Source organism: Platalea leucorodia (genome assembly GCF_965183815.1).
Source record: "Platalea leucorodia genome assembly, chromosome: 9".
Lineage (NCBI taxonomy): Eukaryota > Metazoa > Chordata > Aves > Pelecaniformes > Threskiornithidae > Platalea > Platalea leucorodia.
Window position 1 is genome coordinate 17,422,809 of NC_138831.1, and position 24,447 is coordinate 17,447,255.

Genomic DNA, 24,447 nt, shown 5'->3' on the forward strand with positions numbered 1-24,447 from the left:
CACCCAGCGGTCCCAAGCCCTGTGGTGGGAAGGGCTGTGCCCATTACAGAGCCACAGGCTGGCCGAGAGACCTGCAAATGTCATCGGGTCCAAGCCTGGGCTCCAGCCGGGCCACCCAGGTGGCGTTGGAGCATCTACAAGGACGGAGACCCGGAGCAGTGCTCATCCACACCCCGCTGCCTGGCCGAGCCCTCTCCTGCCCCCAGGGCCATGCCACTGCACGCTGCCCCTGCCTCAGCCTGGCTGGTTGTCCCCTCACCTCAATGGTCTCCGCCACCTCCAGCTGGCAGAAGTAAAGCATGTCCCACATGGTGGAGTCCACTCTGGTAGTGCTGCAGATGGTGTGGACGGAGGCCAGAAACTGCAGCTTCTGGTCCTCTTGCTGCCAGCCGGGGAGGGGACAGATGGACAGACAGTGTCAGGGGGGAGAGAGAGAGCTGCGGGGTGGCCAGCACAGCCCCCAGCACCTTGTGAGCACGGGATGGGGTCAGAAAGATCGGCCAGGAGACAGGGGCGCCGCCTCGTAGAACTGGCCAAGGTTACCTTTGGTCTGCTCCGGAGGAAGGCTCGGATGATGCCCAGGGTATACGCTTCCTCCCTGGGCAGAGCCAAGGCAGAGTGGCATGAATCTGGCAGAGAGAGAGCAGGCAGGGCTGGGGGGCAGGCAGGGGGGAACACTCGAGCCCTCTGCCCAGCTCCCGGTGATGTCACCAGCCCTGGCTCAAGGCTGGGATGCTGGTGTCCCCTGTGTGCCCCAGGGGCAAAGGTGCGATGCTGGAGGGCCGCACGGGGAGGGGGCCCTGGCGTGCCCAGGTGAGGGACACGCTGGCACTGCGGGGCAGGGAGAGTCCCTGTCCCGGGATGCCATGAGAGGGCTGGCTCCCTGGCCACTGTGCCGTGGGAGCCCCGATGCCAGCCCGCCTGGGGGATGGGAGCCTGGGACAGGGCAGAGCAGGGTGGGCAGCCCCCTGCCTGCAGCGCCCACACACTCACCTGCCTGCAGCGGCTCAAGCTTACACATCTCACTGGGCTTTGGCCTGGAGCTGGGAGCTGGGGCAGCTCTGTCCTCCTCCTCCCAGGCCCGCCTAGGGTGGTCGGGGGGTCTCCCCGCCATCCTGCGGAAGGAAGGGAGGGAGGCAAGGGGTGAGAAGGACCCTGCGCCCCCTGGGGCTGCCCTGCCGGGGCAGTGGCGCAGAGGTGGCCGTGCTTGGGGGGGCTCCTTGCTCCCACCCTGACCCAACACCGACACTGTAGGGGCAGGGCTGGGTGACACAGGGTGTCACAAAGGGCCCCAACGTCACCCCCCCCAGGGGGGCACCCCCGAAGTGCCCCCGTTCCCCCCCTCCGCAGGAGCCCTCCTTGCCCCAGGGGGACGGGACTGACTCCCTCTTCCTCCTCCTCCTCCTCCTGCTGTGGGGCTGGCGTTCATCTCTGCCGGAGGCATCCCCCTTGTGGCAGGGACCCCTCTGTCCCCGTCCCCTCGCTCCCGGGGCCTGCTGCCACCCCCACCTGCGGCCGGGCTGAGCGGGGGCGCAGCCCCCAGCCCCTCAGGCACACCGAGGCTTTTCCTTCTTCCACACGAGGCCCGGGACGAGGCCCGCGGGGGTCACTCCTCTCTCCCCAAAGCCGCGGGCACACAGGCAAGCCCGACGCCCTCCCGCAACTGCTGGGGATGTCGCGGTCCCCCGGTTACGGTTGCCATGGTGCGTGGCAGGGTTCCACCAGCCCCCGGTTGGCCGCGGGGGGGGCGGGGGGAGGGCAGAACCCCCCCCCGCTCCCCTCGCCGGGGCCCACGGCCCCAGCCCGGCCGTACGAGGGCAAGCGGGGTCCCGGCCCCGGGCGCTGAGGGGCGGCGGTGCCCCGAGGTCGGTACGGGCGGGACGGGGCCGGGGGGAGAGGGAAGGGGAAAAGGGGAAGGGGAGAGGGGTGCGGTGATGGGTCAGTGCTGGGGTCAATGGTGGGGTCAGTGGTAAGTCAGTGATGGGTCAGTTTTGGGGTCAATGATGGGATCAGTGATGGGATCAAAGATGGGTCAATTTTGCGGTTCGTGATGGGTCAGTGATGGCTCAGTTTTGGGGTCAGTGATGGGGTCGATGGGGTCAGTGATGGGCCCAATGGGTCAGCTTTGGGGTCAGTGATGGGTCAGTTTTGGAGTCAATGATGGGGTCATTGATGGCTCAGTTATGAGGTCAGTGATGGGATCAATGATGGCTCAGTTTTGGGATCAGTGATGGGGTCAGTGATGGCTCAGTTTTGGGGTCCGTGATGGGGTCAGTGATGGGGTGGGTGCTGTGTGTTTGGGAGGTGCAGCCATGGGGTGGGGGCAGTGATCAGCTGGGTGCTGCTGTTCAGGTAGCTCTGTCCTCCTCCTCCCAGGCCCGCCTAGGGTGGTCGGGGGGTCTCCCCGCCATCCTGCGGAAGGAAGGGAGGGAGGCAAGGGGTGAGAAGGACCCTGCGCCCCCTGGGGCTGCCCTGCCGGGGCAGTGGCGCAGAAGTGGCCATGCTTGGGGGGCTCCTCGCTCCCCCCCTGTCCGGGAGCTGCTGGCAGCTGCCCAGAGAGCCAACGTGTCCTTCATGTGGGTGGCCAGTGATGGGTGGGGAGCCCTGGAGAGCGTGGTGGCTGGCAGTGAAGCAGTGGCGGAGGGAGCAATCACCATCGAGCTGGCAGCCTACCCCATTAAGGAGTTTGCTGCCTACTTCCGTAACCTCAACCCCTACAATAACAGCCGAAATCCCTGCTTTCGGGAGTTTTGGGAGCAGAAGTTCAAGTGCAGCTTCCACACGCAGGACTGTAGCCGGTACTCCCTCAAGACAGGCAAGTTTGAGCCAGAGTCCAAGATCACGTTTGTGGTCAATGCGGTCTATGCCATGGCCCGCTCTCTCCACAACATGCACCAGGCGCTGTGCCCCAACGCCACCAAGCTCTGCGACGCCGTGAAAGCCGTCAATGGCAAGAGGTTCTACAAGGACTTTATGCTCAATGTTAATTTTGATGGTGAGTCCAGAGATGGAGACAAGGGTTGGCTGCCTAACTGGAAAGGGATGGGTGGAGGGACGGGGAGGAGGAAGGAGACCCGTATTTGACCCAAAGCCCTCCGGTTCCTCCATCCTGCCCACACCTGGGGACCCGTGTGCTATGGGCTGTGGTTGTCCCAAGATGCCAACAGCTCACCATCACCCTTGGGAGGCAATCTAGGCCTTCTGTCCCCAGTGTGGAGAAGCTGGTGACCAACTCCATCCTGCTAGAGCTGGGTGGGACCGGCCCCACAGGAGCCCCTCCGGGAACGTCAGGCCTTGGAGACCTCACTTGGAAGCGCCATGATTTATTCACATTTCAGGGATTAAAGTGGAGGGAGAACCTTGATCAGGGACCTACATAGTTGGGGATGAATTAGAAGTGTGTCTGTGCTCTGTGACTTGGGCTGAGCCCAGCTACCCAGGTGTCACTGAGAGCCATGGAGGCTGAAAAATCCCGCTCTGTCCCTGCAGAGCTGGCTGGGGCTGCCGAGCATTTAGGCATGTGGGGAGATGATAGTTCTCAACCATTGCTTTCCTGCTCCTAACGTGTGCATAGGCAGCAATTATGAGAGTGAAGGCAGGGAACAGGTTGGACATTTGCCTGTGACCATGGTGGGATGTGACCCTTTGAAGGGGCCCTGCCTCCACGCCGGGAGCGAGCACTCTCCTGCCCCATGGCAGTCACCATCTCCCTTTCTTCTCCCTCCAGCTCCGTTCAGGCCAGCAGGCACCAAGAGTGTCGTTCGATTTGACCGCTACGGTGATGGCATCGGGCGCTACAACATCTTCAGCTATCACCACATGGACGGGCGGTATCGGTATCAGAAGGTGGGCTACTGGGCTGAGGGGCTCATCCTCAACAGCAGCCTCATCCCCTGGGCTGAGACCTCCATCCCCGTGTCCCAGTGCAGCGACCCCTGCAAGAAGAATGAGAGAAAGAGCATGCAGCCCGGAGACATATGCTGCTGGATCTGCATCCCCTGCCAGCCCTACGAGTACTTGCTGGATGAGTTCACCTGCATGGACTGCGGTCTCGGTTACTGGCCCAATGAGACCCTGAATGGCTGCTACGAGTTGCCCCAAGAGTGTATCCGCTGGAAAGACGCCTGGGCCATTGGTCCCGTCACTATCTCTTGCCTGGGTTTTATCTCCACCCTCTTTGTTTCTGGAGTCTTCGTGAAGAACAATGATGACACCCCCATCGTGAAGGCCTCAGGCCGGGAGCTCTGCTACATTCTCCTGACCGGGGTCCTCACGTGCTACAGCATGACCTTCATCTTCATCGCAAAGCCTTCCACCGAGGTGTGCACGCTCCGGCGTCTGGGGCTGGGCACGTCCTTCGCCGTCTGCTATTCGGCCCTCTTGACCAAGACGAATCGCATCGCCAGGATCTTCAGCGGGGTGAAGGAGGGGGTCCAGCGCCCCCGGTTCATAAGCCCCACGTCACAGGTGGTCATCTGCATGGCCCTTATCTCTTGCCAGCTGATCATCGTCATCATCTGGCTGCTGGTGGAGACCCCTGGCACAGGCAAGGAGACGGAGCCTGACAAGAGGTACATCGTCACCCTCAAGTGCAACAACCGCGATTCCAACATGCTCGTTTCGCTCACCTACAATGTCCTCTTGATGGTCCTCTGCACGGTCTATGCCTTCAAGACACGGAAATGCCCTGAAAACTCTAAAAGGGCTTGATCGGAGCGGTCCTGGTGACTTGGGCCCCGCAGGGTTTGTGGCTAGGAGATGCGTGGGCCTGGGCAAGGGTCTTCGGCCATGGACCTGGTGATGGTCACCTCTGCATTGGGGCGTTCGTTACCGGGTGAAGTGTGGCTGAGGGGGTAACGAGTCCTGGGGAGAAGGACTGCCCTTGGCAGACTGTTTGCTAGGGTGAGGATGGGAAATGCCCCTGAGACCTCCAGAGACCCCCTCTGACCTGACTGCAGAGGAGTGATTGCCACCCTTCAGCCCCAGCGCATGAATGCCAACCCCAGGGCCCGCCTGGTCCCTGGGAAGCCGAGCAGTGCAGGGGATGGAGGAGCGTGGGGTGCACCCTGCACCACCTCAACCCCCCAGCAAGGTGCCCTGCCAGCTCTGGAGGACTGTGTGGGGGTGGCTGCGGTCGGGGGCTTCTGGAGAGGACCTGTATCCCCTGGTGGGAGCAGGCACTGGGATGAGGGGTGTTGGTGAGGCTGGGTGGGGTGCTGCTCAGGGTGCGCCCCCCTTGCAGGAGCAGCGTGTCCCCATCAGGGCAGTGCCCATCCTCTGCCCATGGGTCTCCAGCAGGTCCACCCTGACGGAGGGACCCGGTGCAGGGTGGGATGTGCCTGCGGGGTGCAGGCAGCAGCCTCTGCCCGGTGGGAGGTGGCTGGTGCCACAGCGAGGGCTTCATCCTGCCCCACTCGGGGCAGAGGGCTGGCGGCAGCAGCACCTGATGCCCACCGCTGTCTCCAGGTCCAGACCACCACCATGTGCATCTCAGTGAGCCTCAGCGGCACCGTGGTCCTTGGCTGCCTCTTCACCCCCAAGCTCCACATCATACTCTTCCAACCCCAGAAGAACGTGGCCAGCCACCGCGTGGGCACCGCTCGGTTCAGCGTGGCAGCCGCCAGCTTTAGCCGGTCCCACGGTGAGTGCAGGGGGGCTGGGGAAGGACTGGGGGGCAGCACCCCCTTCCTGGCAGGGAGCTGGGGGCAGCCCAGCACGGGCCCCTGAAGGAAACAGGGGTGCAGGGTAGGGCACAGCTGGGAACAGGGCAATAGAGGCTGCTGTGTCCCCTATGGCTCAGCCTTGGCTCTGTCCCAATCCCCCATCTCCCCCTGCCTCACGTGGCTGTGAGCCCCAAGGCTGCAGCATGGTCTGCTGGGGGGGACCACTCCCGGGGGCCTGTCCTCACCCTGGGGGGACACGGCCACCCTGGGCACCCTCCACCCCAGCCCCGGGGGATGCAGCTGCCCCCGGCCCCTGTCACCAACCCAGGGGGGACACAGCTGCCCTGGGCACCCTCAACCCCAGCCCTGGGGGACGGAGCACCCTGGGCACCCATCGCCCACCCCAGTGGGATGCCCTGGGGGGGGTGCTGCTGCCGGACCCCAGCCTGCCCCTGGCTGCTGCCTTCCTGGCCAGGCTCGGCCTCGCAGTACGTGCCCACAGTGCGCAACGGCCGTGAGGTGGTGGACTCCACGACGTCGTCCTTGTGAAGGACGGGGAGGCCAGGTCGTGGTGCTGCTGCTCCTGCCCGCGGCTGCACTGCACCCCGGCTCCCTCCCCAGGGAGAGCAGCGCCCGCGGCACCGCCCGCTCAGGGGCCAGAGGCAGCCGGGAGGCTCGGCCCCCGCCCCAGCACGAGCTACACGTCCCACGCGCTGGGTCATGGTACGTTGTCACCCTTCCTTTGCACTGAGCCACGTTACACATCCCTTGTCCCCTGCCCTGAGCCCTGGTGCACTACCCCCTGTCCCTGCACCCAGCCATGGTGAACATCCCCAGTCCTTTGCACTGAGCCGTGGTGCACGACCCTGTTGTCACCTGCACCGAGCCATGGTGCGTGTCCCCCCGTCTCTTGCACTGAGCCGTGGTGCACGTCCCCTGCGTCACCTGCACTGAGCCGTTCTGCACATTCCCCCATCCCCTGCGCTGAGCCCTGGTACGTGTCCCCCTGTCCCTTGCACCAAGCCACGGTCCACGTCCCCGTCCCTTGCACTGAGCTGAGGTGCACATCATCCCCTCCATCCCCTGCCCCGAGCCACGGTGAACGTGCCCCCCGTCCCTTGCACTGAGCCGCAGTGCACAGACCCCGGCCCTTGAACTGCACTGTGGTACACGTTCCCCACCCCTGCACCAGCTGTGGTGCAAGCCCCTTGCCCCAAGCCGCCGTGCACAACCCGACTCCCTCTTGCTGAGCCACACCAAGTCACGCCCCGCTTGCGCCGAGCCACGCCGAGCCCTGCCCCAGCACCCACTGCCCTCGCCCTATCGCCCACCCCGATTTCCTGGTGTGGGGCCTTTCATGTCCCCCTTGTGCCAAGCCGTGTCCCACGTCCCCCCTCCCTGGGCCAGCAGAGACACCCCCCCCCAGGCCCTTTGCACATTTTCACCTTTTCCTCCTCGTTTTCGGCCCCGGGAAAGCCGCCGAGCGCTGCCAGGCTGGGCCCAAGCCCCCTCCGTCCCCCCGCTCGCTGTGCATAGTGCTTCTCACCCCTTCGTGGGAGACAGGGCAGAGGAGCGGGGCTCAATGCCCGCTGCCCCCCCGGCCCCTGCAGAGCCCGGGGGATCCGGCGGGGGCTGAGGGCAAGTAACAGGACCCAGGTATTTGAGCCCAACCAAGTTTTTAAGAGTAGATTTTTTCCGTGAGCAAGAGCGTGATTTTTTTTTTTTTTAATTTATGTGAATAAAGTGGTCTTGGTTTTGTTTGTTTGGTTTTTTTTTTTTTTTTTTTAAATGGACTCTGCCACAGCTCCTGTCCATCCGAACCTGAGGGAAGGGGGCAGACCCTCGCAGAGGGCAGAGCCACAGCACGATATGGGGGCCAGCAGGGGTGGGGGGGCCACGCGACACCCCCCACTCGTGCCCTGCCGGCCCCAGGAGGGTGGTCGCATGAAGGACGTGGGACGCAGCTCCGGCGGCTCCGGGGCCAGGGGGCTAGGAGCTGTCGGGGGCTTCGGGGCTGGGGGCTGCAGCCCTCCGCTTCAGGGGGATGATGCAGATGCTGGTTTTGGCTTCTTTGACTCTCCACCACCGGCCGAGCCTATAGATGAGAGAGATGGGGGTCACCCTCGGCCGGGCCGCAGCGGAGAGGGGGCTGCCCCTGGGCAGTGGCAGGGAGTGGGGACGGTACCGGTGCTCCTGTCCAAGGCCGGCCACCAGGAAGTCGCCGCCTGCGGAGAACTTGAGGCTGTTGACAAAACCCACCTGGAGGGGACAGGGCAGGGTGAGGGGCTCCCGCAGTCTCCTCCTGCCGCCCAGGGAGGGGAGCCCCCACCAAGAGACGCCCCCAGCCCAGCTCCAGCATCCCCAACCTCCCCATCCGTACCAAGGGGATGTCGCAGAGGGGCTCCAGCTTCCGAAATCCCTCACCACACTTCCAGAGCTTCACGCTGGCACTGTGGGAGCCTGGGGCAGAGAGAGGAGACTCCTGCTATGCATCCTGACCCAGGGAAGGGAGCAGGACAGCCCCCCCAAACCCCTGCTCCAAAGCGGCTGCCACACACCTGTAGCCAGGAGGTCACTGTTGCGCAGAGCGGCCACTGCGGAGATCCAGTACGGCTGCTGCAGGCCCTGGGAGTCCTGCATGCCGTGCGCCTGCCGGGCCAGCGCCAGTGGCTTCTTCTTCGTCAGCCCCCACAGGGCTACGGACCTGCCAGGGCGGGGAGGGGTGAGGGGGCTGCGGGGGGCACCGCCTGCCCACCCCGGGCACCAGCCAGCCCCGCGCTCACCCGTCATCAGCGCCCGACACCATGTGCTCCTCGTTGATCAGCTGGATACAGTCGATGGAGCCCCTACGGAGAGAACAGGCAACTACCAGCAGTTCTGAGCGTGCTTTGGGATTCCATTTAGGAAGCAAGGGCTCACCAGGGCGTCAGTGTCCCCAGAGCGCCAGCAGGCTCCTGGTGACACTTGGCACCCTCACACCGCTGCCCCAGCTGGACCCGCCTGCCCGCAGGCCCCTCTCCCGCCCCAGACCTACTGGTGCCCGTAAAACACAAGCTGTGACTCCTCGGGGATCTTCCAGAGCCGCACGGTGCCGTCCCGTCCCCCCGCCGTCACACAGCAGTCCCGGCTCAGGCTGTCCAGCCCTGTGATGACGTCCTGGTGCCCGAAACTGGAGGGAGAGGTGGCAAAGAGCTGCGGCGGGCACGGCCCTCCGCCACAGCGCCTGCCCCCGGCGAGGGGGGTCAGCGGGGTGTCCCCTCCCACGTCTTACAGGGTCTCCATGTATGCATTCTCCGCCACGTTCCAGACCTTGACGCAGCGGTCACGGGAGGCGCTGTACAGCTGGTACGTGTCTTTCCGGAAGGACAGGCCCTGCGGATGGACAGACAGATGTCCGTCTGGGGGGGCAGCGGTGAGGGGCACCAGGGAGGATGGCGCTGCCTGGCCCCACAGGCGTCACAGCTGATGCCCCTGACTCACCGAGACGGCATTGCGGTGCCCGGTGAAGATGTGCAGGCGCTTGCAGCTGGCTGCATCCCAGATCACGATCATCTTGTTCCTGTCTCCCGTAGCCTGGCAGAACACAGGGGATACCCGAGACCTACTCCTCGGGGACCTGCGGCCCGTGCCAGCCTCTGCTCCCACCCCATGTGCTTTGGGGGTTCCTAGGGACCCATTCTTGACTCCGGTGGAGGCAGGGGCTGCTTTAACCCAGCAAAGTATACCTGGGCATGAGATACGGCTCCCCAGGACCCCGGGAGGAGATGCACTCCCCACCACCACCTCTCCGCCCCACATGGCAGCGCCAGCATCCCTCTCCCGTACCAGGTACTTGCCATCCGATGAGATGGCCATGCAGAGGACATGCGACGCGTGCCGCTCCCCAGTGCCCTTCTTCCCCCCAGGCACAACGCAGAGCCTCTTCCCGCTCTCCACCTCCCCTACGGGAAAGGCACCACCGTCACCCCCTGGGAGCCTCCCACCACTCCGGAAAGCATCAGTGAGCCTCCCACAGAGCCCAAAACGATGCATGTGCACATCCCCAGAGGGGCCAGGGGCCAAGCCACCTCCACAGGCACCCACGGTCCTGCTGCTGCAGGGTCCCCGCAGGGTTCAGGCTGGGGGAACAGCCCGTCGTGGCCCCAGGGGAACACTTGCATTTGATGAGGGAGCCGTCCTTGGAAGCAGAAAAGATGAACCTGTCATCCGGAGAGATGACCAGGCAGGTGATGGGCAGCTGGTGCGCCCGCAGCATGCGGATGCTGGCTGGATCCAGAGGCTGCACCTGCAGGGAGAGCGGGATGTGAGCTGGGCTGCCCCCGTCCCTTCCCCAGGCTTGGGAGCACCCGAGCACAGCACCCTTCCTTCTCCAGGGCGCCAGCAGCCGGCACGCCGGGCGGGAGAAGGGCTGTGGTCCCATAGCTGGCATGGCAAGTCGGGGTACCAGCTGTGGCCATGCCTGAGTGTCCCCAAAGCCGGCACTTACAGTCCGGCAGCCCCCCAGCACTGGGCACTTACGTCTTTGGCGATGAGGCGCTGCAGCCGGCCCTTCTGCTCGAGCTGGGGAAGAAGCAGGAGGCTCAGCGGAGGCAGCCCCAGCCCCGCGGGAGGGGGACAGAGCCCGCCGGCGCCACCGGGACCAAGGGGACGCGCCCCGCTCCCTGCTCACCACGTCCTCCTTCAGCCGGTCACCGATGAGATCTGCGGGCGTCTCTTCCTCCTCTGCCGCCGCCCGCTCCTCCTCTGCGGTGGACACGGGGCATGAGGGCCAGGCTCAGCACCGGGGGCTGCCCGCCTCTCTGCCCCGCCGGGGCACCGGCGCCAGGGGCCAGGTGGGGCTCACCGTACTGGCGGAGCTGCTCCAGGTACAGCTTGGCCATGCGCAGCTTCTTCTCCTGCGGCATCTCCTCTACCTCCTCCTCCGCCGCCGCCCCAACAACGGGCTGCGGGGACAGGCGTGAGCACCGCCACCGGCACCCCCACCGGTACCGCCATCCCCCCCGGCGCAGCCCTTACCTCTCCGGCTCAGAGTCGCTGGACACCTCCTCGTCGACGGGCCGGCCGGCCGCCGCCCGCGGCCTCCCCTCAGCACCCGGGACCTGCGGGAAGGGGACAGGCGCGGCAACACCCGCCGGAGCGACCCCGCCGGGGCAGTGCCTCTCGCCCCCCTCCCTCTCCCCGGCCCGGCCCTCACCGCCACCCGTGGCCGCCGCTGCCCCGGCACCCCCCACTCACCGAGACGGTGTGGCGGTGATGGCGTACCCAAATCATCATCAGCTTGTTCTGCCCCTCAGGGCCTCTGGTCCCATCGCACGTCCTTTGGGGGGTCCCAGGGACCCGTCCTTGGCTGTGCCAGGGCCGTGGCTCTGCCCGGGGCGGGTGCCGGAGGGCCTGTCCCGGCGATGCTCTCAAGAGCTAAAATCTGCTCTTGTGCTGAAACTTCATTTTGCGCTGCCCTTCCTGCTGGGGACGCCGCTGGAGCCAGAGCATCGGTGGCTTTGTAGCTCCCGGGCTCGGCCACGTCAGCCCAAGGCAGCGCAGGCTCCTCCGATGGTGGGAGGCAGAAAATGTGATTTACCCCAGCGTGGCCCGGGGGAGGGAAGGCTTCAGCTTCAACTTTGGCTTTGGCTTCGGCTCTGGCTTGGGCTTCTCCTCCCCTCTGTTTCACCGCCCAGCAGAGAAGCTGGTGCTTTGTGGCAAAGACGAAGCGCGTGGGCAGGTCTTGCCCTGGACCGCTGGAAGGAGCGGCTGTCCTGCTGCTCTCCGGAGGACGCCGGCTCCTCGGGGGCTGAGGGCTCTTCTTTCCTGTTAGATGTTGGGAAGAGGAGATACCCCGGCCTGCAGAGCATCCTAGGGCTGGGGCTGCTGCTTCGTCTCTGCCCAAGCAGAGTCCTCGCTGGGGGCCGAGTGCCACCTCATCCACGCCCTCGGCAGCTGTAAGCTCAGCTGTTGTAGGTTAAACCCCGACTTCAGCCTTCCGCATTGCAGGATGAGGTCCGTCTGAATCGCCAGGGAGGAGACCATGGGGCTGGCATCTTTCTTTGCGCCCTGAAGGACTGCAGGCGCAAAGCAGCAGAGGTGAGGTGACAGCCCTCTGTCCCCTCCAGGCAGGGCACGTTGCAGCCCGTGATTCGCAGGGCCAGGAGGGAGCCAGGGGGCAAGTGGCTCGGCTGGAGGCTGCTGGTCAGGAATAGCCCCCTCCAGAAACAGCCCCCTCCCCACAGACCCGCTGGGAGCAGAGTCCCCCTCGCCCAGGGTGGGGGAGCTCCGTGCTGGGGTCCTGCCTCCTCCCCGCTGCCCTCACTCACCCTCTCTGATGTATGCCATCTCCTCACGCATATCCGCCTGCCGTCCCATGAGCCCTGGGGGGACGCAGCATGTCAGGGACCCTGCTGCCTGTCAGGAACCCCGCTTGCCCATCGGGGACCCCGCCACCCAGCCCGCCTGGCTGCACAGCTCCCCGGGGAGGGCTGACCCCGGGGTGCAGCATCGGGGAGAGGACAGATGGGCCTGTTTCCAGCCCCACCTGCGCAGGCAGGGGTGAGAGGGGGTGAAGGGGTGCCCCACAGGTCCTGCCCCGGGACACAGGGACCCTGAGAGAGGAAGGGACCCCGGAGCTCATGGCTCACCGATGAACCTGACAGCCTCCTGCCGCAGGGGCTCCTGCAGGCTCCGCAGGTAAGGCTGGCTCTGGCGCAGGTAGTCCTTGGCCTTCCTCCTCTTCCTGGCCAGCTGGAGAGAGGAGAAGGGCGCAGGCTTGGCATAGAGCTGCCCCCCAGTTGTCCCATCCCCCCACCCAGGGCTACCCTCCTTCCCCCCAGCACCACATTCCCAGCTTCCTGCCATGTGGCATCGGGGTTCAGAGGGAGCAGAGGGCTCCCCAGGGATGCTGGGGTGCCATCCTGGTGGCAGGGTCCCCTTTGGGACCCCAGGGGAGAGGACAGCAGGGAGCAGAGCCTGCTCCGGGAGGCTCCGTGCTGCTAGAGGGGCACAGCCCTCTGTCCCCCGCACTGGGCATGGGGCAGGGTTCGTCCAGGTCGGATCCCGGGGGCACTGGGGCTGCGCTTACCAGGCACTCGCTCATCCTCCATGCCTGCGCGATCTCGGCCAGCTGCGCCAGCTGCCTCCACTTCAGGAACTGGCCAGCGCTGCGGAGGGCTTCAAGGGAGGCCTGGTGAGCAGCAGAGAGATGCCACCACCACCACTCAGGTCACAGGACCCTGTGTCCCCCCTCTTGGCAGGGCTCAGAGCCTGTCCCTGCCCGTGCAGGGAAGACACAGCAGCGGGGGACTGATGCTGCCACCAGGGTCAGCACCCCAGGGTGCTGAAGATAAGTGCAGCCACCCTCTCTGGCTGGAAGCCTGTTGGGGCTTCAAGCTTTTGGCCCCAGGATGCTGCGGAGCCATAACCCAGTCTCTGAGGCTGCAGGGACCGACGCCAGGGGCAAGTTAAACCTCATGGTGACACACATTTGAAGGGTCCAGTGTCAGCATTGCCCTGCCCAAAGGACCGGTCAGGTTGGGATCCCACCTTAGCCACACTCTTGTCCAGGTCGTGCAGGTGAAAGAGCAGCGGCAGTACGCTGTCCCACACCTCCTTCTTCATCCTCTTCTTTTCGGCACCCACCACGAGCCCCATCGTGGTTTGGAAGAGACGGATGGAGAGCTCCCGCACGGTGCCTGACTCCTGGGGGAGGAGGGGAGGAGGACCTCAGCCCCAAGCCCATGGCGTGCAAGGGGCTGACATGGAGATGGATGTCCCCAAACCAGTGGCAGGCAACCCCGTTCCAAAAGGGAGCGAGCTGCGGCATGCAGGTCTGCTCAGGGGGGCTGGGGTCCCCGGGGCTGGGGTCCGGAGAGGGAGACCCTGCGGAGGGCTGGGGGATGCTGCCAGGGCAGGGTGCGCATTGGTGGGGCTCAGCACACCTGCTGCCCTCCTGCCACCACCGTCCCCACCGCGGCAGGGAGGCCGAGCTAGGGTGAGTCCATGCCGGGGGCTTGGGACGCAGCACGGAGCCACCGAGGGCAGCGATGGGGTCTGGGGGCTGTGGGGCCAAGCGTCCCCCTGCAGAGCACAGGGCTGCAGCGGGAGGCGTGAATGGAGGTGTCGGGTGAAGGGGGCATGGAGCTGTCCCCCAGCCTTACGTTGTTGAAGAGTGGCTGGAGCTTGCCAGCTAGTGCCAGGGCGGTGAGGCTGGGCACCTTCCCCTCCAGCAGCTGGATCATGTTGCTGAGCACGGACAGGGCCAGGGCGCTGGCATCGCTGTCAGCATCCTGCAGCTGCTCCATGATGTGTGGCAGCAGGACAAGGGTTCTCTTTGCCTGTGTGAGACACGCCACCTCCTTTTTGTAAAGCAGCGACCAATCGCAGGGGTGAAAACCCTCTCTGCCAACACTGGCCTCCCCGCTGGCTTCTCAGCAGGCAGCGTGGGTTATGAGGGCAAGGTCCCAGCAGACAGGGCTTACCGGCATGGCCATGGCAAGTCCAGGGCGCAGAGGGGGAGGACAGGCAGCGCTGGCTCCTTGCCAGCCCTCGGCTGCCTCCTTCTCCACCAGACCCCTTGGGCAGGCTGGTGGGCGACCAGCACTGCCTGCAAAGCTGCCCAAGCTGCCAGCAGCCCCCACCACAGCCACTGCGTTTCACCCTGGGGCTCAGCACCCCCCGCTCAGGCTCTGCAGACCCCACGCTCAGGCTGGTCGCTCTGCTGCCAGCATCCCTGCCCGGACATGCTGGCAGAGGGAGCCCGGTCCCCTTGGCACTGCTGCCTCTCTCCTTGCACGGCACAGCCGTGGGGCAGAGGGCCAGGGAGGCAGGACAGCTGGCTGCAGCCGGCACAGCTCCCGATGCCCAGAAAAGCCTAAGCCGCCGCACTACCCACTGCTCCAGCCTGGGCTGCTCTCCCGGCTGTCCCCTACTCACCGCGTCGGGCCTCTCGGTGAGCCTGAGGATGCCCCTGAGCACCAGGCTGGGCATCCCCAAGCATTGGCTCCGCAGATACATGGGGAAGATTTCCAGGGCACGGTCCAGCTCTTCACCGAGGTCGGTGCAGCCCAGCATCTGAAACACGTGCAGCGGAAGCTGGTGTGGTGCTGGCTCCAACCATCAGCTCAGGGCAAGGAGGCTGGGGCAAGACCAAACCCGGACGGAGGCGGCGGGGATTGCGGAGAGCCCCCGTGCCCCACACCACACCGCCCTGGTTGCTCGCCTGCTCCTCCATGGTACCAACCGGAGCCCACCCACCGCCCCAGCTCCCCCCACAGCGGTGGGCATGGGCGAGCCGAGCGTTGGAGGCAGTTTGGAGCAGTGCCACCTCGAGGCTCACCTCGACGAGGAAGACCATGGCGATCATCTCCCAGGTGGGGTCCTCCACACTGAGGAGCTCTGCCAGATGGCAGAAGATGGTGGAGCGCAGGGGTCTTGGGGTCTTCATCATCTCCCTGGCAGGGGGAAGGAGGCACGGTCAGGCCTGAGACAGGCAGGCACATCTCTTTGGGGTTTGCACCAGTCTGGACATCACCAGTCTGCAGCACTTTCTCTGAGCAACGGGGACCCTGCTGCCATCAGCCCCAAGGGAGGGGGTGGCATGGGGTGCCCAGTCCCCGAGGAGCAGGGAGAAGGGGCTCTCACCTGGCCACAATCCGCACTCCCATGAGGTGGGTCTGGGCGCTGAGCAGGGTGTCCCAGCCACCCTGCGCCTCAATGGCCAGCACCTGGCTCTCAAAGCCCATGCTGCAGAGCAGCATTCTCATGGACTGCACCGCAGACCTGCTCAAGAAGAAATGCTCAGCTCCCACTGGGAGCCCTGGCTTGGCTCCAGGTGGCTGGCAAGGATGAGAGGGCAGGGATGCAGCACCTGATGGGAGTGAGCAGATCCTGTTGGTGCTCCTTCCAGAAGATGTGCACCTCCTGCAGCGTCAGCTCTGTGGTGAACGACACTTGGAAAAGCAGCACCAGGAAAAACTGGGGGAAAATCGCCTCTACCTGCTGCAGGCAGGTGGGCTGCAGGAGGATCTCGCCTATCGTCCTGGCTGCCTGCAGAAGACACCCAAACACCAAGATGTCCCTGCGCCCCTGGGGAGGTCAAGGCTTGGGGTGGGCAGGGAAGGGGAGCAGCGGCCCCGCACAGCTGAGAGCAGCCCCGGAGGTCAGCAACTCACAGCCAGGGAGCGGATGCGCGGGTGATCCTTAGGGGAGGTGGAGGTCTTGCGCAGTGACTGGTTCATCAGCATGCTGAGCAGCTCCTGCAGCACCTTCTTTGCAGCCTGGGGCTCGGACAGCATCGTCTTCCACATGGCCATGGCGACACTGCGGGAAACCAGGGCTCTGTCAGCGGGGACACCCCGGAGGATGGCTGGGCTGAAGTCCCTCAGGAGGGTCTTGGGGCCCCCCTCCCAGTGTGAGAGGAGCCCCAAAGAATGGTGGGCCCCGTACGGGGTGCACGTTGGGGAGCACTGCAGCAGGCTGGCCACCACTTCGCTGGGATGTTTGCCCATCAGCACCAGCAGGGCCCTGTCCAAGCTGTTGAGGGCTACCAGCGCCTTGATGGAGGGCAGGCTTCTGTAGATGGCCCACATGACGTTCAGCACCTGGAGGGCAGACATGGGTGGGAGTGGGGATGTCAGCAGGGCAAGCGTGGCCGTTTACCCAGCTCCCACTGGGAGGTGCTTCCGTTCCCGTTGCAGTACGCCGGCTTGAGACAGCATCAGTGCTGGCCAGGTGCAGAGCCGGGGGAGGAAAGGTCCCCCGCTGGGCTGGAGCATCGGCCATGCCACCCACGGGCTCCTCACCTGCCCTGCCTGGAAGGCAGGGTCTGCCACAAGGATGTCCACCATGTGGGCAGCCACACTGATGCTGTAGATGCTTGGGTCTCTGAAGCTCTCGATGGCCATGAGGATGATGTCTGCCTGGTCGGAGGGTCGGAGGTATTTCGTGAACATCTGTGAGATGAAGGAGAGGAGGGAAGATTTGTCACCCGGAGCGTCACCCAGAGCATCTCAGCTGTGGAGTGAGAGTGAGACGCAGAGTCAGGGTGCGCTGGGGAGGAGACCGACAGTGGGGGTCAGGGTCCCGTGGGGAACTGGAGCTCGCTGGGGGCCTTTGCCTAGCCCCTGCTCAGAAACAGCACGAGCTCCCATCATCCCCATGCATTGGGTATCCCTTCACTCATGCCGACCCCCCTGGTCAGGGGCCGAAGGCACTTCTTACCAAGAAGATTTCGCTGGCACAGCCGTTTTGTGAAAGCTGCCAGGGCTGCTTCACTTGCCAGGCCTCCTGCAGCTGCCCTGTGTCATGCAGCCAGGGCCACCTGCCTGGGGAGGAGCAAAACCAGGGTTCTCAGAGCGAGGGTGCAGAGCTGGAGGTGCAGTCTGAGAGCATCGGGCTGAAAAGTCACTGGCAAAGAAAGAGGGCACCCAGACAGGTCTGGGGAGCAGAAACCAGGGAGGGTCCAGGGCTACTGTGAGCAGGGGTGAGGGGAAATGGCTTTTCGGGCAGGCGGGTTGGATCAAGCTTTCTCTTGCCAAGGAGAGCGGCCCCTGGCTGCCCATGCCTCGGGGCACCCAGCCCGACACAGCTTCTCTTACTTCTCTGCTGCAGGACGAAGGTGTGCAGGTGACAGAGAGCTTCTGCAGCCTCGTGGCGGGTCCCCTGGTCCTTGCAGGTGCAGCAGAGGGTGAGGTGCCCCACCAGCTTCCCCAGCATCGCAAACCGATGTGTCTTGGAGCACTGATGTCTGACTGTGGCTTGTGCAAAGCAGGGGCAGAGCTGGGGGAAGAGAGGCAGCATGGGCACAAGGTGAGCCCCAGCTGCTCCCAGAGCAGCCAGGCAGCAGCCCAGAGCAGGGCAGCGCTGCCAGACGCAGGTTCCTGCCTGTGCCCGTGGCAGCCCTGCTCTGCCCTGGGAGAGAGCATGGACAGGACAGGGGCAGGGCAAAGACTCCTGCTCCTGACCTCCTGCTGACTGGGTGCCCAGCTTCCCCGGGAGGTGCTGGGGCTCAGGGCCACAGGGGCTGCCCAGGCCAGGAGCTCCGTACCTGCAGCAGGGGGCAGGTGGTGATGAACTTGGCTAGCCTGGCAATCCGTGCCATGGCCCTCTCCTGCACTGCTGCCAGCTGGGAGTTGGTGAAGGACAGCAGGAGCTGGGAGGAGAAAAGCTGCTGATGTGCCAGGGAGGTGGCATGGCACAGCCCAGCCCAGCCAGGCTTGCGCCGGGGCAGTGCCCGGGATGGGGCACGTGTCCTTCTTGCCCCTCGCGGCAACTTGCTGCGGCCAGGCAGGTCGCCGCATCACACTCCTGCTGCTGCGTCTGCTGCTTTCCACCCACTCCCACCTAAAAAAGTGCCTGCGCCCCCCACCCGAGGACCCCAAGGCTTTGGGATGACCACCTGCCTGGGGACCTGCAGTGCGGGCTCTGGGATATGGCCTGTGGTGAAGCTGGAAGGGGAAAGCCCCAGGGCTGGGCTCCCCTTGCCAGGCAGGCAGGTCCATCTGGGAGGGAGTGTTGGGCAGGATGGGCAGTGGGCAAGGCTGCAGGGGTGAGGCGGGCTGGGGCAGGAGGAGAAGGGTCTCTGGCAGCAGCCAGGAGGCAGCGGGCTGGGTGGGGGGCACGGCAGGGAAGGAGGGATGTTCCCTGCCCCCCTCCTTGCACCAGGCACTGGGCAGGGGGCACTGCTCAACCCGGGGGTCACTGCCCGTGGCGACCCTGTGCCAAGGCCCGACCTGCAAGATCTTCTGCAGCTCCAGGATGCCGAGAGGGCCGGCGCTGCGTACCAGTGCCTGCAGCATGCTGTCCATCGCAGCCAGGGTCTGTGAGGCGGACAGAGTCTTGGGGGCAGCCCTGGAAGCCTCGGGGTGGGGGTGGGGGGGGTGTCTGTGGCCCTGCGGTGCCCAGGAAGGGGCCTCGGGGTGGGGGAGGTCCCTGTGTTTCACCCTGTGGCGTACCTGGGAGTAGAGGAAAGCCGTGGGTCCCTGGCTGTCCTGCGGAGGCAGGTGGAAGATGCTGCAGAAGCAGATTTGGAGGAGGCTGCTGCTCTTCTCCTGCAGAAGCAGCCCCGCTTGGCTGTGGGGACAGAGAATTGCTCTTCAGATCCAGCAAGGAGGAAGCAGACCCCGGGGTTGGAGACCTGGGCTGATCCCCACACTGCAGGGGACATCTCAACCCCCCCCATGACGCTGACACTCGCCTTTAGGGGGAAAACCCTGTGGCACCCCCTGCCCTGCTGTCTGCCTCCCTCGTGGACCCAGGGCTGGGGAAGCCCCCGACCTGGGATTGCCCAGCACCGGGAAGGCCAAGCTGGGGGCTGGGGCAGCTACCTCATGGAGCTGATGGCCAGCATGGCTTGCTGCCGCACCGCAGTGTCCAGGTGGTCAGCGGGCTCCTCTTGCAGCAGCACCTGTGGAGCACAGCAGGGTGGGACGGATCGGGATGGGCAGTCTCCCTTGGCCAGCAAGAGCCTGCGGGGCTGGCAGAGCCCAGGTGCCCCCATCTTGGCACCCCCTCCCCACCCAGCACCCAGCGGTCCCAAGCCCTGTGGTGGGAAGGGCTGTGCCCATTACAGAGCCACAGGCTGGCCGAGAGACCTGCAAATGTCATCGGGTCCAAGCCTGGGCTCCAGCCGGGCCACCCAGGTGGCGTTGGAGCATCTACAAGGACGGAGACCCGGAGCAGTGCTCATCCACACCCCGCTGCCTGGCCGAGCCCTCTCCTGCCCCCAGGGCCATGCCACTGCACGCTGCCCCTGCCTCAGCCTGGCTGGTTGTCCCCTCACCTCAATGGTCTCCGCCACCTCCAGCTGGCAGAAGTAAAGCATGTCCCACATGGTGGAGTCCACTCTGGTAGTGCTGCAGATGGTGTGGACGGAGGCCAGAAACTGCAGCTTCTGGTCCTCTTGCTGCCAGCCGGGGAGGGGACAGATGGACAGACAGTGTCAGGGGGGAGAGAGAGAGCTGCGGGGTGGCCAGCACAGCCCCCAGCACCTTGTGAGCACGGGATGGGGTCAGAAAGATCGGCCAGGAGACAGGGGCGCCGCCTCGTAGAACTGGCCAAGGTTACCTTTGGTCTGCTCCGGAGGAAGGCTCGGATGATGCCCAGGGTATACGCTTCCTCCCTGGGCAGAGCCAAGGCAGAGTGGCATGAATCTGGCAGAGAGAGAGCAGGCAGGGCTGGGGGGCAGGCAGGGGGGAACACTCGAGCCCTCTGCCCAGCTCCCGGTGATGTCACCAGCCCTGGCTCAAGGCTGGGATGCTGGTGTCCCCTGTGTGCCCCAGGGGCAAAGGTGCGATGCTGGAGGGCCGCACGGGGAGGGGGCCCTGGCGTGCCCAGGTGAGGGACACGCTGGCACTGCGGGGCAGGGAGAGTCCCTGTCCCGGGATGCCATGAGAGGGCTGGCTCCCTGGCCACTGTGCGGTGGGAGCCCCGATGCCAGCCCGCCTGGGGGATGGGAGCCTGGGACAGGGCAGAGCAGGGTGGGCAGCCCCCTGCCTGCAGCGCCCACACACTCACCTGCCTGCAGCGGCTCAACCTTACACATCTCACTGGGCTTTGGCCTGGAGCTGGGAGCTGGGGCAGCTCTGTCCTCCTCCTCCCAGGCCCGCCTAGGGTGGTCGGGGGGTCTCCCCGCCATCCTGCGGAAGGAAGGGAGGGAGGCAAGGGGTGAGAAGGACCCTGCGCCCCCTGGGGCTGCCCTGCCGGGGCAGTGGCGCAGAGGTGGCCGTGCTTGGGGGGGCTCCTTGCTCCCACCCTGACCCAACACCGACACTGTAGGGGCAGGGCTGGGTGACACAGGGTGTCACAAAGGGCCCCAACGTCACCCCCCCCAGGGGGGCACCCCCGAAGTGCCCCCGTTCCCCCCCTCCGCAGGAGCCCTCCTTGCCCCAGGGGGACGGGACTGACTCCCTCTTCCTCCTCCTCCTCCTCCTGCTGTGGGGCTGGCGTTCATCTCTGCCGGAGGCATCCCCCTTGTGGCAGGGACCCCTCTGTCCCCGTCCCCTCGCTCCCGGGGCCTGCTGCCACCCCCACCTGCGGCCGGGCTGAGCGGGGGCGCAGCCCCCAGCCCCTCAGGCACACCGAGGCTTTTCCTTCTTCCACACGAGGCCCGGGACGAGGCCCGCGGGGGTCGCTCCTCTCTCCCCAAAGCCGCGGGCACACAGGCAAGCCCGACGCCCTCCCGCAACTGCTGGGGATGTCGCGGTCCCCCGGTTACGGTTGCCATGGTGCGTGGCAGGGTTCCACCAGCCCCCGGTTGGCCGCGGGGGGGGGGGCGGGGGGGGGGGGGCAGAACCCCCCCGCTCCCCTCGCCGGGGCCCACGGCCCCAGCCCGGCCGTACGAGGGCAAGCGGGGTCCCGGCCCCGGGCGCTGAGGGGCGGCGGTGCCCCGAGGGCGGTGTGGCCGGGGAGGAGGCGGTGTGGGCTGAGAGGGGCCGGTGCGTGGGGACGGGAGGCGGCGGCAGGGCCCGCTCGGCCCCCGCCGCAGCGCGGAGCCCGCATCGGGCCCCCCGCCGCAGGGCGCATGCGCAGAGCGGGCGGGGAGCGGGGCCGCGGCCTCCGGCCGCCAGGGGGCGCGGTTCGGGCGCCGAGATGTGGCGGCGGCGGAAGTGAGCGCTGAGCGGCGGAAGTGGCGGCGGCGGCGGCGGCGGGGCCGGCAGGTCGGTACGGGCGGGACGGGGCCGGGGGGAGAGGGAAGGGGAAAAGGGGAAGGGGAGAGGGGTGCGGTGATGGGTCAGTGCTGGGGTCAATGGTGGGGTCAGTGGTAAGTCAGTGATGGGTCAGTTTTGGGGTCAATGATGGGATCAGTGATGGGATCAAAGATGGGTCAATTTTGCGGTTCGTGATGGGTCAGTGATGGCTCAGTTTTGGGGTCAGTGATGGGGTCGATGGGGTCAGTGATGGGCCCAATGGGTCAGCTTTGGGGTCAGTGATGGGTCAGTTTTGGAGTCAATGATGGGGTCATTGATGGCTCAGTTATGAGGTCAGTGATGGGATCAATGATGGCTCAGTTTTGGGATCAGTGATGGGGTCAGTGATGGCTCAGTTTTGGGGTCCGTGATGGGGTCAGTGATGGGGTGGGTGCTGTGTGTTTGGGAGGTGCAGCCATGGGGTGGGGGCAGTGATCAGCTGGGTGCTGCTGTTCAGGTAGCTCTGTCCTCCTCCTCCCAGGCCCGCCTAGGGTGGTCGGGGGGTCTCCCCGCCATCCTGCGGAAGGAAGGGAGGGAGGCAAGGGGTGAGAAGGACCCTGCGCCCCCTGGGGCTGCCCTGCCGGGGCAGTGGCGCAGAAGTGGCCATGCTTGGGGGGCTCCTCGCTCCCCCCCTGTCCGGGAGCTGCTGGCAGCTGCCCAGAGAGCCAACGTGTCCTTCATGTGGGTGGCCAGTGATGGGTGGGGAGCCCTGGAGAGCGTGGTGGCTGGCAGTGAAGCAGTGGCGGAGGGAGCAATCACCATCGAGCTGGCAGCCTACCCCATTAAGGAGTTTGCTGCCTACTTCCGTAACCTCAACCCCTACAATAACAGCCGAAATCCCTGCTTTCGGGAGTTTTGGGAGCAGAAGTTCAAGTGCAGCTTCCACACGCAGGACTGTAGCCGGTACTCCCTCAAGACAGGCAAGTTTGAGCCAGAGTCCAAGATCACGTTTGTGGTCAATGCGGTCTATGCCATGGCCCGCTCTCTCCACAACATGCACCAGGCGCTGTGCCCCAACGCCACCAAGCTCTGCGACGCCGTGAAAGCCGTCAATGGCAAGAGGTTCTACAAGGACTTTATGCTCAATGTTAATTTTGATGGTGAGTCCAGAGATGGAGACAAGGGTTGGCTGCCTAACTGGAAAGGGATGGGTGGAGGGACGGGGAGGAGGAAGGAGACCCGTATTTGACCCAAAGCCCTCCGGTTCCTCCAGCCTGCCCACACCTGGGGACCCGTGTGCTATGGGCTGTGGTTGTCCCAAGATGCCAACAGCTCACCATCACCCTTGGGAGGCAATCTAGGCCTTCTGTCCCCAGTGTGGAGAAGCTGGTGACCAACTCCATCCTGCTAGAGCTGGGTGGGACCGGCCCCACAGGGGCCCCTCCGGGAACGTCAGGCCTTGGAGACCTCACTTGGAAGCGCCATGATTTATTCACATTTCAGGGATTAAAGTGGAGGGAGAACCTTGATCAGGGACCTACATAGTTGGGGATGAATTAGAAGTGTGTCTGTGCTCTGTGGCTTGGGCTGAGCCCAGCTACCCAGGTGTCACTGAGAGCCATGGAGGCTGAAAAATCCCGCTCTGTCCCTGCAGAGCTGGCTGGGGCTGCCGAGCATTTAGGCATGTGGGGAGATGATAGTTCTCAACCATTGCTTTCCTGCTCCTAATGTGTGCATAGGCAGCAATTATGAGAGTGAAGGCAGGGAACAGGTTGGACATTTGCCTGTGACCATGGTGGGATGTGACCCTTTGAAGGGGCCCTGCCTCCACGCCGGGAGCGAGCACTCTCCTGCCCCATGGCAGTCACCATCTCCCTTTCTTCTCCCTCCAGCTCCGTTCAGGCCAGCAGGCACCAAGAGTGTCGTTCGATTTGACCGCTACGGTGATGGCATCGGGCGCTACAACATCTTCAGCTATCACCACATGGACGGGCGGTATCGGTATCAGAAGGTGGGCTACTGGGCTGAGGGGCTCATCCTCAACAGCAGCCTCATCCCCTGGGCTGAGACCTCCATCCCCGTGTCCCAGTGCAGCGACCCCTGCAAGAAGAATGAGAGAAAGAGCATGCAGCCCGGAGACATATGCCGCTGGATCTGCATCCCCTGCCAGCCCTACGAGTACTTGCTGGATGAGTTCACCTGCATGGACTGCGGTCTCGGTTACTGGCCCAATGAGACCCTGAATGGCTGCTACGAGTTGCCCCAAGAGTGTATCCGCTGGAAAGACGCCTGGGCCATTGGTCCCGTCACTATCTCTTGCCTGGGTTTTATCTCCACCCTCTTTGTTTCTGGAGTCTTCGTGAAGAACAATGATGACACCCCCATCGTGAAGGCCTCAGGCCGGGAGCTCTGCTACATTCTCCTGACCGGGGTCCTCACGTGCTACAGCATGACCTTCATCTTCATCGCAAAGCCTTCCACCGAAGTGTGCACGCTCCGGCGTCTGGGGCTGGGCACGTCCTTCGCCGTCTGCTATTCGGCCCTCTTGACCAAGACGAATCGCATCGCCAGGATCTTCAGCGGGGTGAAGGAGGGGGTCCAGCGCCCCCGGTTCATAAGCCCCACGTCACAGGTGGTCATCTGCATGGCCCTTATCTCTTGCCAGCTGATCATCGTCATCATCTGGCTGCTGGTGGAGACCCCCGGCACAGGCAAGGAGACGGAGCCTGACAAGAGGTACATCGTCACCCTCAAGTGCAACAACCGCGATTCCAACATGCTCGTTTCGCTCACCTACAATGTCCTCTTGATGGTCCTCTGCACGGTCTATGCCTTCAAGACACGGAAATGCCCTGAAAACTCTAAAAGGGCTTGATCGGAGCGATCCTGGTGACTTGGGCCCCGCAGGGTTTGTGGCTAGGAGATGCGTGGGCCTGGGCAAGGGTCTTCGGCCATGGACCTGGTGATGGTCACCTCTGCATTGGGGCGTTCGTTACCGGGTGAAGTGTGGCTGAGGGGGTAACGAGTCCTGGGGAGAAGGACTGCCCTTGGCAGACTGTTTGCTAGGGTGAGGATGGGAAATGCCCCTGAGACCTCCAGAGACCCCCTCTGACCTGACTGCAGAGGAGTGATTGCCACCCTTCAGCCCCAGCGCATGAATGCCAACCCCAGGG

The 24,447-nt window shown here is 64.9% G+C and overlaps 2 protein-coding genes and 1 pseudogene across 3 annotated transcripts; 2 read left to right on the forward strand and 1 right to left on the reverse strand.

Moving 5' to 3' along the window:
- Positions 1-2,574: 2,574 nt before the first annotated feature.
- Positions 2,575-6,032, forward strand: LOC309594856 (metabotropic glutamate receptor 2-like; the record flags this gene model as incomplete). Its single annotated transcript, XM_082321259.1, has 3 exons — positions 2,575-2,995; positions 3,728-5,092; positions 5,467-6,032. 2 exons carry the CDS (start codon positions 2,575-2,577, stop codon positions 4,708-4,710), a joined length of 1,404 nt encoding a protein of 467 aa, XP_082177385.1. The 3' UTR covers positions 4,711-5,092; positions 5,467-6,032.
- A 951-nt stretch (positions 6,033-6,983) lies between these two features.
- Positions 6,984-19,479, reverse strand: LOC309594857 (U3 small nucleolar RNA-interacting protein 2-like; annotated as a pseudogene). Its single transcript has 23 exons — positions 19,429-19,479; positions 17,695-17,772; positions 16,451-16,600; positions 16,153-16,249; positions 14,986-15,044; positions 14,583-14,720; positions 12,293-12,395; positions 11,972-12,025; positions 11,242-11,468; positions 10,507-10,606; positions 10,333-10,406; positions 10,182-10,223; positions 9,816-9,948; positions 9,489-9,604; positions 9,144-9,236; positions 8,935-9,035; positions 8,698-8,832; positions 8,447-8,509; positions 8,222-8,367; positions 8,044-8,123; positions 7,849-7,922; positions 7,587-7,758; positions 6,984-7,061 (listed from the first exon to the last, which is right to left on the reverse strand). The product of its transcript is annotated as a U3 small nucleolar RNA-interacting protein 2-like (transcript).
- Positions 19,480-22,013: 2,534 nt separating this feature from the next.
- LOC309594858 (metabotropic glutamate receptor 2-like) lies at positions 22,014-24,149 on the forward strand (the record flags this gene model as incomplete). Its single annotated transcript, XM_082321260.1, has 2 exons — positions 22,014-22,434; positions 23,167-24,149. The coding sequence occupies 2 exons, from the start codon at positions 22,014-22,016 to the stop codon at positions 24,147-24,149; spliced, it is 1,404 nt and encodes a 467-aa protein (XP_082177386.1).
- Between the last annotated feature and the right edge of the window lie 298 nt (positions 24,150-24,447).